This window comes from Misgurnus anguillicaudatus, chromosome 18, assembly GCF_027580225.2.
Source record: "Misgurnus anguillicaudatus chromosome 18, ASM2758022v2, whole genome shotgun sequence".
NCBI lineage: Eukaryota > Metazoa > Chordata > Actinopteri > Cypriniformes > Cobitidae > Misgurnus > Misgurnus anguillicaudatus.
The window spans coordinates 32,083,047-32,103,574 of record NC_073354.2 but is presented as its reverse complement, the minus strand read 5'-3'; the positions used below and the strand labels follow the sequence as shown (position 1 = coordinate 32,103,574).

Sequence of the window (20,528 nt, the reverse complement as noted above, 5' to 3'; positions counted from 1 at the left end):
ATAGATAGAGTACCTAGGCAGATGGATAGTTATAGTATATATAGACTGATGGATGGATAGAGACAGATGGATAGACAGAGTATAGAGACAGATGGATTGATAGATAGAGTATATAGACAGATGGATAGATATTGTATATATAGACTGATGGATAGATAGAGTATAGAGACAGATGGATAGATAGAGTACAGAGATAGATGGATGGATGGATGGATGGATGGATGGATGGATGGATGGATAGATAGTGTATAGAGACAGATGGATGGATAGAGTACAGAGATACAGTAGATGGATAGATAGAGTACATAGTCAGATGGATAGATTGAGTACATAGTCAGATGGATAGATAGAGTACATAGTCAGATGGATAGATAGAGTACATAGTCAGATAGTCAGATAGATAGATAGATAGATAGATAGATAGATAGATAGATAGATAGATAGATAGATAGATAGATAGATAGATAGATAGATAGATAGATAGATAGATAGATAGATAGATAGATAGATAGATAGATAGAGTATGTATAGAGACAGATGGATGGATAGAGTACAGAGATATAGTAGATGGGTAGATAGAGTACATAGTCAGATGGATAGATAGAGTACATAGTCAAATGGATAGATAGAGTACATAGTCAAATGGATAGATAGAGTACATAGTCAGATGGATAGATAGAGTACATAGTCAGATGGATAGATAGAGTACATAGTCAGATGGATAGATAGATAGATAGATAGATAGATAGATAGATAGATAGATAGAGGCAGATGGATAGATAGATAGAGGCAGATGGATAGATAGATAGAGGCAGATGGATAGATAGAGGCAGATAGATAGATAGAGTATGTATAGAGACAGATGGATGGATAGAGTACAGAGATACAGTAGATGGATAGATAGAGTACAGAGAGAGATGTAAAGATACAGTATATAGACAGATGGATAGATAGAATACAGAGACAGATGGATAGATGGAGTATAGAGAGAGATGTATAGATAAAGTATATAGACAGATGGGTAGATAGAGGAGATGGATGGATTTCATATCTGTCTTGTGTAATGCTTATCATAGGACCAGGAACTTTTGTACCAACATAAATTCAGTTTGCAGAGAAACATATTGTCCAGGTGTATTTTTAGATGTCCTGTCTCACCAAAAATCAATGATGCCTCTACACACAGTGGATGTGTTGTGAAGTCTTACGGCAGTTCCCATGACTGACCTTCTGCGGAGGCTGGATCAGTATGAACGTGTTTCTCATTTCAGCAAACATGCCGTGCTGTGGGCAGGCTACAGGCATTTTTACAAATTCTCTTTGTTGATTATAAAACTGTAAAATTGAGTGGAATGTTACATTCAGCCTTGAATGTTCTACTGCTTTATAAAAACCTCAATGTTCAATGTGTTAACCAAAAATTATTTAGATAAAAAATATTCTAATAAGTAATATAGTTAATTAAGAGAAGGGTGTTTATGGTTGCCAGGCAACTAGTTGCATTAATGTAAAAGTGATTTGCTGTCTCAACTGGGTTACCTGTTATAAAATTACTTCTAAATAATACCGCCCTGAAATGTAGTGCATTTTGTTACCCAAGAAGTCACTTAAGTTTAATCCAGATTGATGTTCCTGTTTGGGGTTGATGAAGTGTGGAGGGACTGTGCCAAAGGCAGCATTGGGTTGAATCCCAGGAGGATGCTGGATTGTCACATTAGCAAGCTTACAGTTGCTCAAGGGGGCAACGTCATTAACTTTCAGTGCCGTTGCAAGTAACACGTCTCGTGCCAAAAGAAATATCCTCAGCCAAAGCTGTGACGTCCTTGAAAAAGAACATAATCAGGTGTCCATCAATCATGCAATACTTATACTTGTACAATAACTATTCTTGAATGATTTTTTTTATATTTCATACATATGAAGTTCATATAACTAAAGTTTAAATTGTAAATACTGTAAACGTTTGCTTTGTGTTTAAATCAAATCAAGGCAGGCAATGTGATGTCTGCAAGGGGTTCAACCTCGTTCCCAGGGGTAAGACATTGGTAATACCCAGTGGAGTGTAAATCGCTTTGTAATGTTGATATTTGTTTTTCTCTTAAAGGGACACTCCACTTTTTTTTAAATATGCTCATTTTCCAGCTTAAACGTTAGATTTTTACAGTTTTGCAATCCATTCAGCCGATCTCCGGGTGTGGCGCTAGCACTTTTAGCATAAAAAATAACCAACGAGTTTCAATATTTTTCCTATTTGAAACTCGACTCTTCTGTAGTTACATCGTGTACTAAGACTGATGAAAAATTAAAAGTTGCGATTTTCTAGGCAGATATAGCTAGGAACTATACTCTCATTCTGGCGTAATAAACAAGGACTTTTCTGCTGTAACAAGGCTGCAGGAGGCGCAATGATATTAAGCAGCAGCCGAAAATAGCCCCCCAGTAACTTTCAATGGCAGGGGACTATTTTCAGGTGCTTTTTTTTCAAAAAAAGTGGAGTGTCCCTTTAAGAGTTTTAAAGGTAATACTGCATTTTTTCCTTACTTGTAGCATATGCTTTACTGTAGCTCATTGCATTAACAATGCAAAGTTTCAATTCAATTTTATTTATATAGCGCTTTTCACAAATGTTTAATTATTTCAAAGCAGCTTTACATTTATAAAAGAAGGAAAAAACACAGAAAAATCAGGGGACAACAAAAGTAGGATAGTGGCTAAGATTAAACCGTACTAGCGAGCGGAGTAATAATGTAACGTAATAAAATAAAGTTCAAATTTAAACCAATGTCAGCTGACTCATAGGTGTTGAAAAAAAAACTCCTAGGACAAAAAAACCCTTGAGAGAGAGACAGACAGCTGATTTTATAAAAGATATACTATATATAAGATACTACAGTATATTATAAAAATGTTTTGGGAGGGTAATCATATTGGATAAAAGCATGCTAAATCCACTAGCAAAAAGTATATTTAAAAGCTTTCATGATATTGTGTTTTTTGGACATAGTAGCATGGTGATTCCCAAACTTTTTCAGCGTGCGGCCCCCCTTGTGTACGGTGCATTCCTTCGCGGCCCCCCAAAGAAAATTTGTGACAAAAAACTGTTCTAAAACTCAACATTTTAATAAAAAAAAACATTACATTATTCAAATAAGTAGTGCTTTTGGTTAGTAGCGTTATTTTTTTAGGTTTAATTACACAGAATTCATGATAAATTAATGTATTTCATAAAATGTCATAAAACTGGGCCCCCCCTGGCACCATCTCGCGGCCCCCCTTGAAAACCACTGTGCCACGCCACAGTATTATTTGAAGCATCATGCAAATGGTCCAGTGTGCTACATGGGAATAGTGATGATTCTTAAACAGATCACATTACACCGGGAGTTTTTTTTTTTTATTTCAGAACGCCTCATGAATCTGATTTCAGTCAGAGATGTCGGTGACAAGACTTGGTGGTTTGCCAGCCGAGAAGCAGATTTTGTTGGTGCTGACTGCTTTTTTCATTTCAAAACAAATTATCTGTCTCGATTTCTCCTGCGTCTCCATCTGCCGAAATAAAACTTGTGTCCTTTACAAATGCATTTTGAAATGAATGACTTGGAAACACGCAGGTGAATAACTGAATTTTTCTGTGCCATTATGATTGCACGGGATGAATTATGAAGGAAATATTGAATCTATATTCTCTCTAATGTATCAACCTGATCGGTGACAACCAAAGTATCTAGTGCTAGGATGCCAAAGAGAAGAAATGTATATATGCAATGCTTGCCATATGAGGACAGGGTTTTCAATTACACTCTTAAAAATAAACTTGCTTTATGATGCCATAGAAAAAACATTTTTGGCTTAACGGTTCCATAAAAATAAAGGTTAAAAATTGTCAGGCTGTTGCACGAAAGCTTCTTTGTTTTTCAAAATCCTAAAACTGGCTGTTTATTTCCAGGTATAAAATCGATTTCAAATCCTTCCAGTTGTATGTAAAGATTTGCCTCATGCAGCTTTACCTGTGTGTCTTCTCAGGGTTGCTGTACATCGGATTCAGCGCATGCATGTTTGGACTGTACAGCTTCATGCCTGTGGTGATCAAGAGAACCAGCGCCACAGCTGTGAATCTGTCTCTGTTGACAGCAGACCTCTACAGTCTCTTCTGTGGTTTATTCCTGTTCCAGTACAAGGTTAGAATGATGCTTTTTCTCGCTCTTTCTCACCTTTGTACAGTCCTGCTGCCGCTAGCAACACCAAGGTCATGGGTTTGATGCTCAGGGAAAGAACATACTTATAAAATAAGTATTTGAATGCACTGTAAATCTCTTTGGATAAGTGTCTGGAAAAAAGCATGTATGTGACCCTGGACCACAAAACCAGTCATAAGTAGCACGGCTATATTTGCAGCAATAGTCAACATACATTGTTGTACAACAAGTACATTGTATGGTTCAAAATTATCAATTTTTCTAATATTCCAAAAATCATTAAGGTATTATGTAAAGATCATGTTCCATGAAGATATTTTAGAAATTTAAAGCCTTCATTTGGACAACTTTACAGGTGATTTTTTCAATATTTAGATTTTTCCAGCCTCAGATTCAAGATTTTCAAATAGTTGTATCTCTGCCAAATATTGTCCTTTCAAACCATACATTAATTGAAAGCTTATTTATTGATGTATAAATCTCAATTTCAAAACATTGACCCTTATGACTAGTTTTGTGGTCCAGGCTTGTTATACCTATTTTATAGACCCCTTCACAGTTCACGTCACAGGCGGTTCCCACTGCGCATGTCGGGGTCAGAAAAGTCATTACAGCAGATTGAGTTGCGTATTATTCGGTATCGTCAAAAATGCCTACTTGCCTCGTGGGCTGTGAAAATCGCACCAGGTGTTTCGTTAAGTTTTTCGGGATTCCTGCAGAATCTCAAAAACAAAAAATACAACATCTGGCTGCAAGCAATTAAACGTGCAGACTGGGACAATACAAAGATCAAAGAGGCTTGTGTTTGTAGTGCTCACTTCATTTCAGGTAAGTCATCATTTTTCAGCCCTGTTAAATTAAACTAGAAAGCCTAAATGGTATGAACAGTTTGACCCCATGCTGCGCCCGCACACGATAGTCATTCAATGTTTACAAACCTTGAAGGGGTCTATAAGTTTATAAAGATTTAGAGATCCACTTTTTAGGCTGGTTATTGTTTTTTTGTTTTTTTGGTCCTGCACGGTCCATTTTTGGAGACCTGCCCGTGCCTGCAAAGTTCAGCACCATCTCCGACCCGTCACCTGTGATAATATCAAAATTAAATCCGCAACCGACCAGGCTTGTTAATATTTGTCCCGTTATCCGATCCGTGCCTGCGATAAATCACACACACTAAAATCATTCTAATTAAAGTGCTTTATTTTTTATCTCTCACGTCTCACCTCTCTCAACATCACTACAGCGTCATGAATGGGCTAATGAAACAGGCTAAAGTGCACTTTGTTTTGCGCCATTCAAGTAGCCTACCAGTGGCACATATAGGCTATGGAACCTGATAACTTTATGCAAATACTAGACCTATTAATGAAAATAAGAACCTTTTTCCACACAATCGATTTTGCCTTTCAAGTAGGGCTGTAACGATATATCGTGTGTCCCATTAAAAAGAACTGTCTAAAATCGAATCTGCATCGCGATTCTGTGTTTCATGCGCAGCTTGTGCGTGAACTATGGCGTTTTGGTCAGTAAGAAGTCCGTTATTAATCTAAAATCATTATGAGTCTGAGTCGTTTATAACGTGCATTTAAAAAAGCAACACTCGTTAAACAAAATCATTCAAAATATGCTTTATTATCATGAAAATAGATAGTTCATAATTCTACTTCTTCTGTTGCACAATTGGAGTTTCTGCACGAGAGCGCCCCCTGGCTTTTGGATGTGGCGGCATTTCACCGTAATTCATTCAAATTAATTCATTGAGAAAACACGCATTTGCACGATAAATCGTTACAGCCCTACTTTAAAGACTCTTTGTCAACAATTTTATATACTCCACTCGCCAACTTTACTTTTACTTCATCCATACACTCTAAAAACAAACGGTGCTAAATAGCACTAAAAGTGGTTCTTGGTTTGTAATCATAGAGGAACCATTTTTAGTGCTATATAGCACCTACACTGCAAAAAATGACTTTCTTATTTAGTATTTTTGTCTTGTTTTCAGTAGAAATATCTAAAAATTCTTAAATCAAGATGTATGAGCAAAACGACCTAAAAAAAATAATACTAGTTTTTAGACAAAAAATATACAATTTAAGTGAATTTGTGCTTAAAACAAGCAAAAATATCTGCCAATGGAGTGAGGAAATTTTAGTGTTTAAGAAAAAAGAAAAAAAAAATTCTTACCCCATTGGCAGATAATTTCGCTTGTTTTGGGGGCGATTTCACTGGAATGGTATAATATTTGTTTTAAAACTAGACTAGTTTACTTGGGTCACTTTGCTCATCAAGGGAAAGCATCTTAATTTAAGAATTTTTAGATATTTCTACTGAAAACAAGACAAAAATACTAAGTAAGAAAGTCATTTTTGCAGTGTACAGTATGAGGCACCTATGAAGAACCATAGGGGGGTCATATAGCACCACTATAGCACCACATATGGTTCTACATAGCACAATATGGTTCTACACAGGTGCTACACAAATACTTCATCTTTGCTATATGGCACTTAAAATGGTTCCTCTATGATTACGAGCCAAGAACCACTTTTAGTGCTATTTAAAAATCCCCGCCCGTGAATTTTGGGAATGTCACAATCCACTCATTTTAGCCACTTTTATGACCCGTTGCAGGACTCTGGGATCTAGTGGTGAGATTGTGAATTGCAACCAAGAGCTCACCCCTCAATTTCAAAACACAAATGGTAGCCGCCAGAGGACAAACATGTCGTCGCCTGAGACAACGTAGGGACGAAACACGCTCTGTAGAGCAGTTTGTCGATTTAGGGCTACTGTAGAAAATGACTTCCATCTAAGGGCACCCCCGGTGTATGTAAATAAAAACGGCTCATTTGAAGGTAATAAAAACAATACAGTTCACTATGTAAGGTCTTCATACACCACTGATAATATAGTTATGTATATTATATTGCATTTCTTTCAAGAGATCCTTCTAAAAGGATTATTTCATTTTCATAAGATTTTTTACTCACCCACATGTCATCCAAGATGTTTATGTCTTTCTTTGATCAGTTTTTTGAGGAAAACATTCCAGGAATTTTCTCCATAGTGGACTTTTGTTTCAATGCAGCTTTAAAGGGCTCTAAATGATCCCAACTGAGGCATAAGGGTCTTTCGCGGTAGTTTCGCATATTCATGCGTGACCTTTCAACGTGATTACGTATAGGCATGGGCCGGTTATCGGTTTCAAGGTATACCAAGGTTTTAAAAAGTTAAGGTTTCAACTAACATTATCTGTAATACCGTTTTCAAGGTATGAACTGTGTTTACACAAAATGAACAAAAATTCATGTTTACATTTCAATTACATATTTTTGAAAGAATATTATCATTTAAAGGCTTTATTTTTACCTTGCATAAACGTTGTATGTTGCTTAAAAATAAAATGTATTGTGTGCAGTTGAAAAGTTGATGTTTTTATAAAACACATTTTAATATGTTACAATGGCAATACCGCAACACCGTGGTATTTTTGCTTATGGTTATCATACCACCAGAATCTCATACCGGCCCATGTCTATACGTAAGGTCACGCTAGCATATTACAAGTCTAGTGCAAGACAAGAAGTTGTGGTTAAAAAAGTTTTTTGTTAAAAAGATGATCGTTTTGCTAAATAAGACCCTTATGCCTTGGTCCACTAAAGTCCACCATATGGAGATGTTTTCATCAAAAAATGTATTTCTTCTCGACTGAACAAAGAAAGACATAAACATCTTGGATGACATGGGGGTGAATAAATTATCGAAATAATGCTTTGCAATGCCACAGAAGAACCATTTTTGGCTAAATGGTTTAATAAAGAACCTTTAACATCTGAAGGACCTTTCCGTTTCACTAAAGTTTCATTGTAGTAAAAAAGGTACTACAGACCATAACGGGTAAGAAAGAAATGGTTCTACAAAGAACGTTTGACTTAAAGGTTCTTTGGGGAACCAAAAATGGTTCTTCTATTGCATCACTGCCAAGATCAGTGTTGTGTATGTGACCTAATTTTTCTCATGTGAAGTATTAATGCCAAGTGGTTGTCAGGTCCAATACAGTTTGTTCTGCCCCATCCCTTAATAAAAGCTATGCCGAATTACATTGTGACAGGTTCACAATACAATAATGCAACCGCTTTAAAAGAAAAGATTTCAAATATTCTTCCGCTAAGGTGATTTATGAGGGGATTTCTGAGGCAAATTGAGGGAGGATCCCACCACAATGCGAGACTTCATTTTTCAACAGTGGCGTTACAGAAAAAGCCTTCACTGAACAGAGCCATTAGTCATTCAGTACAATGAGCACAGTGTTTTTAACTTGTTTTCAATGTCTAGTCCAGTACTGTCTAGAGAACACAAAAGCATCTTGGGTTTCGAACTGATTTTCAAATAGACCATGACACTGATTCGTTTTAATTGTTACGGCACTTTTGAATAGCTACAAAAATAGTTTGACTTTTTCTGCAAGGCGAATGTATTAAGAAAGTCTTCCTGTAGCCCACTTGATAGAGCATTATGTTAGCAACCCAAAATCCCAGGGAACACACATACTAATAGAAATGTATAGTTTGTTGCTTTGGATAAAAGTGTCTGTCATATGGGTGATTCTCACGGAATCCAGATTTAGAAGGTGTCCAGCATCAGATTTTTTTTAAAGCCCTTGAAGCCAATTTTTTGCAAATATACGATTAAAGTCTGAACTTACTTTAACTATAATTTTTAGAGGATTAAAAAATGTTCCTATAGAATTATTTACTTTTTTAGATCATCATTATCAAAAATTATCATTACCGCAACATGATATTACATTAAATATATGCATTTACAAACTCATGTTTCGGTAATGAGATCTAAAAAGTTGTCTAGGTACTATGACAAACAAAATTTCAACTTTTATCTGGAGAGAAAAAATAATAACTGCTTACCTGGTAGCCATCTTGAGTGTCACAGTCAATTATGTCCCTTTAAACAATTTTTTTTTGTTGAAAATGTTAGTTCGTTGAGGGCTTAAATAATGATTAAAAATTGTTGCGGACGATGAGAGAATTTTTTTTGGACACATTTATATTCCTTATTATTGTCTCTACATTTACCAATGATCACCAAATACCACATGTTTCTTTACTGTAAATGTTTATAGGATAACATGCACTGAAGCTTTTTTTTAAATTATAAATATTTCCATGTCAAAGAACCAAAATCCAGTCATGGACACGTTGCGGTAATGGAAATTTTCCCCTTAAATGTGGAAAAAACAACAAAATTGGTTTGTATGATGTCATTTGAAATCATGTTCAAAATATTACATGAAGAGATGTTTTTTAACTCTTATTTTGATACTCTTACTTGGCATTTACTTTTTTTATCAAAATGTTTCATGACACCTCATAAGTAATTTTGCAAGAATCACCCACATGTGTTAATGCAATGTAAATGTGGTTCAGGAGGAAATTGTGTGTCAACGTAATTGAAAAATACAGTCAATCATTATTTGTAACATTACAGTGATGGATACAAATCTGGCCTACATTAAAAAAGTATCCAACAAATTCACATCCAGCCTGAGCAGAGAGAAAATAAAAGCTGTAATCATCACATCTAAAGCATTTCTGCCTTTGTTTTCAATATGCTTGTGTGGAGCGGCTCAACACAGCTGTCTCTTTTTGAATTGCACAGACAGAAATGATTATGAACTTCAGTTAAATACTGTATGTGACAGACAGCCATGTGAATTTACATTAGTTTACTTTTAGATTATCACACACAGTCTGTAAATGATGCACAGGTGCATATATTACCTTTTCACGATGTATTCTCATCAAATCAGAAATACAATATTTACAATTTTTTTATAGAAGACAATTTGACTCCTCAATTTTAATCATGTTAAAAGTACCAAAAAGACAGCTGTTACCTGTTTCCTGTTTAGATCCATATTGCTTATATTCAGTGTTGCCATGGAAACAAATTATAATCTCGGAGTTATCGGCGTCATCTCAGAATTCTGATAGGATGTAAATACAGCATTATTACAGTTATAAACATCATCCTTTACATTTATATTTTACGCATTTGGCGTAAAAAGCAACTCCAAGGTACTTTTTCATGCTGACATCGAATCTTGCGTGCAAACCTTACAAAGATTAATCTGGGCATGATTGAATTGCAAAAGTAGCGTTGTCACAAGCTATTTTTTTAACAGTAACTGTAATATTATTACTAAATAAGTGCCACAGGGATGACGTATTTTTGTAGGCCAACCTGGAAGTTAGCGGGACAATGGTTCCCTCACCAAAAAGCCCATTCATTTTTCCCATATACTTTTGGATTATCTGTGTTAAACAAAAGTTTTAGACACTTACACGTTTTGTCCAACAAGATAATCTTCACAGATGAATATAACTATGAATTTTTGAAATCTAATGCGTTTACTTTAAAAATTAAAAGCTAACCTTAGGCTATAAGCAAATTACACAAAAGGTCTCTCGACATCAACGTCATCTCCACCAAGCTTCTGATAGCTCTTTCAAACTTTTTAAGCACATTTAAAAGACGTTTTCTGATAAGGAAATACTCTGTGGATGGATCTTTGCTGGAAATTGTGCCCATGTTTCGTTGTTTTTGAGATCTTAATGCGTGATGAAGTCTGTAGTCCGAATTGTTAGCAACCGCCTACTTAAAGACACGAGTGGGGGTTTTACTGTTGTGTTTTATGTCGTAGAATAAAACGTGAACGTATATTGGGCTTATGTTACCCCAAGATCTTATTTAAGGAGTTTAACAAAAACCCCATTTAAAAAAAAACACATTGAGTTGGGACGATGGAACCGAAAGTGCTACAATGCTAACTCGCTTCCGGGTTTTGCCTATTTGTTATCAGTGTTGGGGAAAGTTACGTTTAAAAGTAATACATTACAATATTAAGTTACTTTTCAAAAAAGTAACTTATTGCGTTACTTAGTTACTTTTCATGGAAAGTAATGCTTCTGTTACTTTTAAGTTACTTTTGCGTTAATATTTCTTACTTGGCTGAGGCTTGATCTCGTTCAGAACTTGCACATGTTTTTATGACTGAGAAGTTCTGCATTCAGAAATTGCACATTTCCATCGCAAAAATACTAAAAAAATTTCCCGCTCAGGCCCGCACACGTGTAGTTTAATTCAGTTGTGTTAGTTAAACCAAAAAGTAACTGCCATTACTTTTTTTAAAAAGTAACTCAAATATTAATGTTAATGTTTATAAAGTAATCCGTTACTCGTTACTTCAGAAAAGTAATATTATTACTTAATGCACGTTACTTGTAATGCGTTACCCCCAACACTGTTCGTTATATTATTAGTTAACAGGAAAAAGTAATATTATTACTGTAATGTGTTACTAACGCTTTACTGCCCAACACTGGTAACAGTATTTTATTGCCATAACCAGAATATACAATACAATGTTTGTATGCTCATATAAATTAAGCATGGCTTCAATCTGCTTGTAAATAATTCAGAAAGTTACATTCTCTGTTCTGTGCCCTTTACACATAAGGCTGTAGAGATTACAACAATGCAAGAGAAGCCCGCAGACATGTAGAGCCTCCAAACTTTTTCTAGCCATGAATGCCATTTGTAATATACAAAAATATATTATCAGTATTTCTTATAGATTCTCTGCACATTGTTGTTATTGCTGGTTATCAGATCTATACCTGCAGGCTTATCTCACCTTTGTCCTTAAGTTCTCTGCCTGGATTTTCTGTGTCTGTGTTTTAAACCAGGTAAGCCTCTTACGCTCAGGGGCCTTAAAGAGCACCTATTGTCCGATTCACGATTTTAGATTTCTTTTGGTGTGTATTAGTACATGTTAACGATATGCAAAAGGTACAAACCCCAAAGTAAACGATGACGCGTGTTATCGTCTCCAACGTTAATCTCTTTTCTTGGATTACAACAAACACACGTGTAGGCAACAGTTTACTTCCTGGGATTGGTGATGTAGTAAAGACCGACATTATCGTAATTCCTCCCACTTTGGATTCAGCCTGTAAGTTAACTCCTGTTAGCATTGCGTTGTGAGCGAATCTTTCAAACATGGTAAGGAGCGTCACATTTCCGGCTGATGTCAGAGGTATTCAGACCAATCACAATGTATAGATTAGCTGGCCAATCAGGGACACAGCGCTTTTCAGATCAATGAGTTTTGTACAATGTACAAAAATGTACGATATGTAGAAAACAATGTGTTTTTTAACCATAAACTACGCAAACACATTGTATTATACCAAATACACAAAATAACGTTGTTTTTTAGAAATGAAATAGGTGCGCTTTAAATGTATAAAATATTATAGCGTAATTGAAAAGTCTGAGACCACTTAAAATGCAGTAACACTTTACAATAACAATAAGGTCGTTAGCAGACGTTTCAAATTCTTGTTGTCCTAACAATTGTAAACAAATGAGTAATCGTCCTCTCAGTAAGGGATGAAAGATGGATCTTCATGCTTTAATCCCATTGTTAGTTGCTCCCAAAAGTCGCTTATTATTAGCATGAAATTATTATTATTTTTTTTTGCTTTGTTACTTTGCTGGACCAGTCGCTAATGGTCGTTTATTACAACCTGTCACTTATGTCGCCGGAAATCGCAAGCTCTCCATTAAAATGAATAAGAGTGTGTCGCTCAATGTGAATGAGGCATTAGGCACTGTATTATAAACGGGCCATGAGCAAAAATGTTTACTGTATTAATTAACTTTGGTAAGTAAAGTTTTATAAATATGCTGTTGCTCAGTGTTATTGTTGAAGTTTACACTGTCAAAAAAAGGTCAACTAATGTCCCAAGCTCCCACTTTAAAAAGGTGCTAATAGGTACCATTTGGGTACAGCTATGTCTTACCATTATGTACCTTTGAGATAATATGCTCTTTGTGGTACTAGTATGTATCTCTGAGGTACTAATATGAACTCTTTATGTGCAAAAGTGTACATTTAAAAGGGGTACTTTTTTATAAAAGTGTAATGCATTACCTAATATGCTTACATACATAAAGCCTAAATTTGACAAATGTATTTGTATATGCAGAGACTAACATTAACTAAGATCATTACAGGCTGTAAGTACATGCTGGGTTATTTTCAACCCAATGCACTGGGTTGTAATTTAAAGGGGACATTTCACAAGACTTTTTTAAGATGTCAAATAAATCTTGGTGTCACCAGAGTGCATATGTAAAGTTTTAGCTCAAAATATCATATAGATAATTTATTATAACATGTTAAAATTGCCACTTTGTAGGTGTACGTAAACATGTGCAGATTTTGGTTGTCCTTTAACATGCAAATGAGCTGATCTCTGCACTAAATGACAGTGCTGTGGTTGAATAGTGCAGATTAAGGGGCGGTATTACCCCCTTTTGACATCACAAGGGGAGCCAAATTTCAATGACCTATTTTTTCACATGCTTGCAGAGAATGGTTTACCAAAACTAAGTTACTGGGTTGCTCTTTTTCACATTTTCTAGGTTGATAGAAGCACTGGGGACCCAATTATAGCACTTAAAAAAGTCAGATTTTCATGATATATCCCCTTTAACCTATGCTGAGTAGTTTTAACTATTTATGTGAATAATATTATTAAATAATTAATAAAGGAATAATTTGTCTTATCCATTTAATATCATAATATTTGTGTTACTAAATCCTTTATTTTGGTGTTTACTTTACAAATTCCAAATTGTCATTGTGCCTTCAGACTTATGAAACCCACTTTATATCAGCAGCAGACAGATACTGCTGCTCATCCTCTCGAGCGACCCTTGCATACAATTATTTTGAACGTGCTCGCATGTTATTCACAGTGATTTGCTACAGCAGATGAGTGCGTGTTTGAAATTTAAATCAAGCAAACACTGATTTTCACAATAGCATTAGATGTTTCAATTCAGCCAAGTGCTGACAGAAGCAATTCGGAGAAAAAACAAGCTTTAATGACTTCAGATAGACTTGTGCTCTTGAAAGCTTGCTCAGTTTTTTCTGAAATGTTAATAGCTTGATGTCTGACAGATCACTGCAATTACGGCTTAACTGATTTTCACTTGACTTTTGTTTGCTACTTGAAATCTGTGGCTTATTTCGCTGTGGTCCATGAAGAAAAGTACATGGTTGAATGTATCTCATAATTGGGACAATTTGGCAACGTTTGGATTGTTTGTTCGTATAAAAAAAGGCAAAGGCCTTAAATGAGAGTTTGTGCACTCACTAATCGTTTATAAACCACGGCAGAGACCAGAATCAGCAGATTAGCCAATATTTATGTCATCTGTAAAATTAAATTGAACAATTTGGACTAAAAGGCCCCGTAATTTCATTTCTCAAATCAATGTAGCTTATGTAAAGTTTGGTGTATTTTCCAAAGATATGATTAATGACCATTTAGTTTAAACCTGACATAGCTTTATTATGATGTATTTGTAAACCATAAAGGCTTTTTTTATATAATTTTGTCTATGAAAAAAGGCTTATTGATTTATGTACACTGTAAAAAATTTGCTGTAATTTTGCAGCTGGTTGCCAGTAACTTACTGTAGAAGATAAAGTCTAAAAATGTTTCATGTTCATTTAACTTTGAACAAAATGTTGCCAGTAAATAACATAAATGTAAAATCTACAGTAAGTTACTGGCAGCTAGTTGCCAGTAATACCCAGTAATACTGTGATTTCTACAGAAATTATTTACAGTGTAGTTTGCATGCATGCTGTGGATGAAGGCTCCAATCGTGGATACTAACAAGTGGTTAACCGCTTTTGCTGCAAGCCCTTTTGTTTGCTTTAATGGTTGTGCTTTTTACTTTCACAATAACAGCAACCGGCACCAGGAGAGATGCTGTATGAGCTTTTACCTGCATATTTTATGAACAGCTGTTAATAGGTGACCAACATTATTCATTCAAAGTCAGCGATTGTGAAACGTGAATGCAACAAAAGCATGCATGCTGAACACAGTCAGTTTTGAGCTAATGTGAGGAAATTTCACCGGTTAGAAAAATTATACTTTCAATTTGAGGTTTTCCGCCAGGAATTGCTAATTTTTTTAAAACAAGAATAAATGCTTCATTTATGTGCACCATGCTCTTTAAAGTTTTTTTTTTTGTATATGACATTAAAGCCCGGTGTATAGTTTTAAGTTTTTTTTTATATTTAGCGAATGTAAACGCACAGTCGAATGCTCAGCCTTGCAAAGCATAGTTTATTTGACTCGTACGTGTACACAGATGTTCGACACACAGATTGCGACAAAATGCAATGCATCTCCCAGTCTACATAATACATTCTCCTGTATGTGCATGTGTGACATACGCATATAAAGTAATATTTTTGGCATTTTAATTCTACTTTTATTCATATTCAAATGTATATTCATGCAACTTTAGTTTAATTTTAATATATTTTTGTTTTATTTGACATTTTTTCATTAATAATTTTAGTCAACTTAAACATATTCCCGTTTATTGCTAGGGCGACATTTCTGGACACTACTGTATTTACTTTGTTTTTCAACTATTATTTTGGCCTATATTTTCTTTGATTTCAAATAACAGACATGTTTCAGTTATAGTTTTGTTGATAATAGCATTTTCTGGATTAGCAAAATGACCTAAGAAAATAATTCTAGTTTTTAGACAAAAAATATACAATTTAAGTGAATTTGAATTTGTGCTTGAAACAAGCAAACAAACCTGCCAATGGGGTAAAAGCATTCTTGAATCATTTTTAAGTTTTTAAGAAAAAGTAAACCTATTTCAAAAAAAAAAAAATTCTAACCCCATTGGCAGATTTTTTTGTCTAAAAACAAGACTTGTTTAGGTTATTTTGCTCATCAAGACAATGTATCATGATTTAAGAATTATTAGATGTTTGTACATAAAACATGACAAAAATACTAAAAAAGAAAGTCTATTTTTGCAGATTATGAAATAAACAAAGTCACTGAGAAATTAAGAGTTAGTTGGTCACTTGGGTAGCGCAACATCATCTCTCAATTGGATTTTTTGACTGTTGTTCCCATTCTAGTTCCCAATATCCTACAGTAACTTGTGTAAATTAATATTTAGGGAAAAAATAATTTAACCCTTATAGGTTGTTAAGGCCATTTTTTTGTGTCTTAATTTGGCCACAATTTTCTCTGTGTTTCAGCAAATGGAATGATTTTAAGGGACAAATCTTATATTGACACATATTTTGAGAAAATGCTTTGAAATTTTTTAACTCAACAATATACCATGGGCAAATTTACTCCCCTTTCGGGTTGTTCGTATACAAAGAAAGCCACTAAATTAAACGGCTATAAAAATGTATCAATTTTTTTGCATAAATCTGTTAATCACCCTCAGAACTGATCAAAACTACCAAATGTTTACCTTTTCATGATTTTAACTCTTTAATTGCCAAGTAAGTGATGTCACTGATTTGGGGAAAAAATACACAAAATGACAGATTTTCAATATAAAAAGTGATTGTGGACTGGATTTTTTTTTACCTTTTCACAGTCTTGGGCTTGTCAAAGATTAGTAAAAACATTGTCTTTGATGCATTTTTAGTTTTTGTGCAGCATCAGATCTAATTTTTTTCACCCTAATAAGTTTGGCTTTTTTGACCCATGCATTGGCTTCCAATATAACGACATTTTTTGATTGCAAAGCCATGACACATTATCATTATGCATTCTTAAATGTTGGCGGTTTTTCCATTTGCTAATAGGTAAAATTTGTAATTTTTACTGTTGATCACCATGTGGCACAATTAACCCTTTAGTAGGCCTGTGCAAAGCTTAATTTCAAGCTTGTACATTGAATTTGAACAACTCACAAGGGTTAAAACACTCTTAAAAATGGTCCTTTTAGCATCGTGAAGCACCTTAATTTTTAAGAGTAGCTATATGAGGGAATAAAACAAGCTGGTCCAGCTTACAATTAAAGTTGTCAGTGGCAGACCTCCACCTGTTAGCTATGTGTATATTATCTGAATACACTTATTTAACACAGGGATTTGAGATTTAAGGCACAGTCTCTGGTACAGTACAATCCATCTCGGGTGCATGAAAGAACTTTCATTTTGAAATATGACACTCAAGTTACCGTGCATATTACAGCATGATTTATTGAGAAAGTCCAAGCATCATTTTTTTACAGGTTGTAATTACATAGCCATACTTTATTGAAAATTCTCATTCCCTCCTAACGCTTTATCATAGTTATGCTGGAATGTAGCAGCTCTTGGTATATTTAAATTAGTAACCTGACACACCAGCAATGGAAGCAGAATATATTTCTTCTTTTCTAGCAAATGTTACTTTTGCCAGCTTTAATAAAATTACAGTACTGGAAGATGAGCAAAACGACTCAAGAAAATAAGTCTAGTTTTTAGACCAAAAATATAAAATTTAAGTGATTTTGTGCATAAAACAAGCAAAAAATCTGCCAATGTCCTTTAGAAGTCAACAAGCATGCTTTTACAAATCATGAAAATGTACATGTAGGATTTTATAACATTGCAATAGTCTGATGTGTGTCTCTCTCCTCCAGGTGTCATTTTTCTGCTCCAATGCTTTTCAGATTAAAAGATTACACTGTTTGAAATAAAGTTCTTTAATGGTTTGCAATAGCTTATGTTTCACATCCTATATGTGATCACAGAATTTAGATATAGACCGATATACGCTGGTTTGGGACGAAGCATGGCAAGACACACTGAAATGATTGATTTATTGGATTTTTTATACAGTAATGGCTCAAGGCAAAAAAAGCTGCAAGAAAGTCTTCACGTTTATTTAACATCCTCTGTGGATTTTTTCTAGACTTCAAATGCCTAGGATGTGTGCAAGCATATTTGTATATTTTTATATTATTTTTGTCTCTAGGACATACTGGTGGTCTCATGGTGGGTCTCATTAGAGCTTTCAGGCGTCATGTTGACCAGGTGATGAGTCCAAATATTTCCACCTGCTCTTGTGGGTCAATGCTCAATTTGTAGATGGCATAGACAGAGGGGTTGTTACGTGACTCAAAGGTGCATCACAGCCAAGCAAGTTTTCGATTGTTCATCCACACCTTAGAATTCTCTGGCAAATAAGTCATTGTCCACTGGTTATTTTGTCTTTTATATTACACCTATGCAGATGTTCTATCATTTTAATGTAATTTTTGACCATTAGTAAATTATTATGGCTGTCTCATCATACAGTAAGTGAAATCACAGACTAACTTTCGGCCTTGAACATTTATATTTATGCATTTGGCAGACACTTTCATCTAAAGTGACTTATGCAGTGCATTGAAAGCTTTACGTGTTTTATCAGTAAGTGTGAACCCATGACCTTTGTGTGGCTAGTGCAATGCTCTCCCAATTGAGCTACAGTAACACTGAACTAACAATAAGTGAATAATTTCTGCTTAAAACATTTTTTAAATGAAACCTTTGACATTTATTCACCCAGACTTGTAAGCTGTTAATATTTCTTTGGTATATAAATATTTATTTTTACATATTGACAGAAATAACTGAAATTGGGTGAACTATTCCTTTAAGAAAATAATATGTAAGAAGAAATATACATTTTTAATTAAATTAATTAAATAAGTATAATTTAAGAATAAACCCTAGGGGTCGTTTTAACTCAAGTTTGGGTCAAATATGGGTACATTTTAGGTTGATTTAAACCAGCAGTTGGGTTTGTTCATATTTTACCCGACCATGAGTTGAAACAACGCAGAATTTTGAGTGTATAAAGTTCATTTTTTTCTACACTACACAATTTTTGACTAAACCAACTGTTGGGTTATAAATAAATGTATGCTGGGTTATTGTTACCCAACCATGGGTTAAAACAGTGGTCTCAAACTCCCGGCCCGCGGGCCATTTGCGGCCCGCCCTCCCCCTCTCTGCGGCCCGCATCACCTTTCAACAATATAACGTAATCTGGCCCGCAGAAAGATTTTTATTTAAATTCGTTTTTTTTATTTAAACGTTTAAGGGTTCGGTCACATGTCGCGTCTAACAACGCGAGTTAAAACGAGTCGAGGCGTTTCTTAAAGTATGTTTACTTTTCAAAGTGCTTGCTTGGGAGCGGAGGTTGCGCAGCGTGGGGTCGCGTCACCCGTTGCTACGCAGCCATGAGCGCGCGCTCCGTGATGGCGAGGGTAACGGAATGCGCGATCGGATTTTAATTTCTCTCGCGTCAATCATATCATTGTCACAATGCGATCAGTTCATCTGATCGCGACTTTGTAGTGTTTGTCCAGAGAAGATTTGTTACTTCCGGGTGGATACTCTGTTACTCAGAGAAGAGCTTCTGTGGGGTTATTACCGTAGTTCACATCAAGTCACAGCTTCTAATGGAGACACCGCAGTGGGAGATGTAGTGCAACAGTTTAATATTAAACTACGGATGAGAAAATGACCAATCAAAGGGCCCAGGTTAGGAAAAGAGGAAAGATGAGGAGAAATTAAAGAGGATACAAGTATGTACACTTCTATATTTAATGAAATATTAAGTATAATACATTATTATCTTGCTTGCTTATACATAGAGCAGTATTATTTATTTTTACTGTCCAACTAGCTTATGTAACATTGACTACCCATCCAAATGTTTTAGGATCACTTTCACTTATTAATATTTTTCTAAATATAATAGCAAATTCATTAAAACGGTAAAATAACAAAAAGGAACATAATGAAGTCAATACTATGACTGAAAACAGTCAAAAATAAATAAAAACAGAACCACTTACTGTTGGTAAATTATTTTTATTATAGTTTATAAATGTATAGGAATTAAATTTGTTAGTTTTAATAGGCCTTAGTTAATAATTCAAAGCCTAATAAGGTTAAGAAAATATTTAATTACTTTTATAAAATAATGTATATTTAAGCAATAAGGTACGAGAGGCTGTGCTGCATCGTGAATAAGCAACGGCCGAAGGGTGTTGTTAGGCACGACGCGAAGCGGAGTGCCTGCAACCCCTTCAGCCGTTACTTATTCACGATACAGCACTTGCCTCGAGTACCTTATTGCTTTTATAAAACGGTTACCACACAATATTAAAGTAAAAAAAATATTAGTGCAACTTTCATGAAGTTAAATTAATAAAAGCATTCCTTCCGCTAGAAAAAATAGTCCCTGAATGCAAACAACAACATGGAAGCTCAAATAAAAACAACAAACTGCTCTCAGAATTTGTCTCATTATATGTTTATGTGTTGCTAAGGGCGCAGTGATATTAAATAGAACTGTTGGGTGAAGCGGTCATAGCAGTGTTTTATCGTGAATAAAGCACACCTAT

General features: G+C 34.9%; 1 protein-coding gene across 1 annotated transcript in view; it reads left to right on the top strand.

The window, feature by feature from the left end:
- The window catches only part of slc35f1 (solute carrier family 35 member F1), a 106,788-nt gene that overhangs the window by 84,438 nt on the left and 1,822 nt on the right, over positions 1 to 20,528 (top strand). Inside the window, exon 7 of the mRNA XM_073856320.1 lies at positions 4,024 to 4,178. Within this exon, the coding sequence (XP_073712421.1) occupies positions 4,024 to 4,178 (155 nt within the window). The remainder of the gene's footprint in view (positions 1 to 4,023; positions 4,179 to 20,528) is intronic.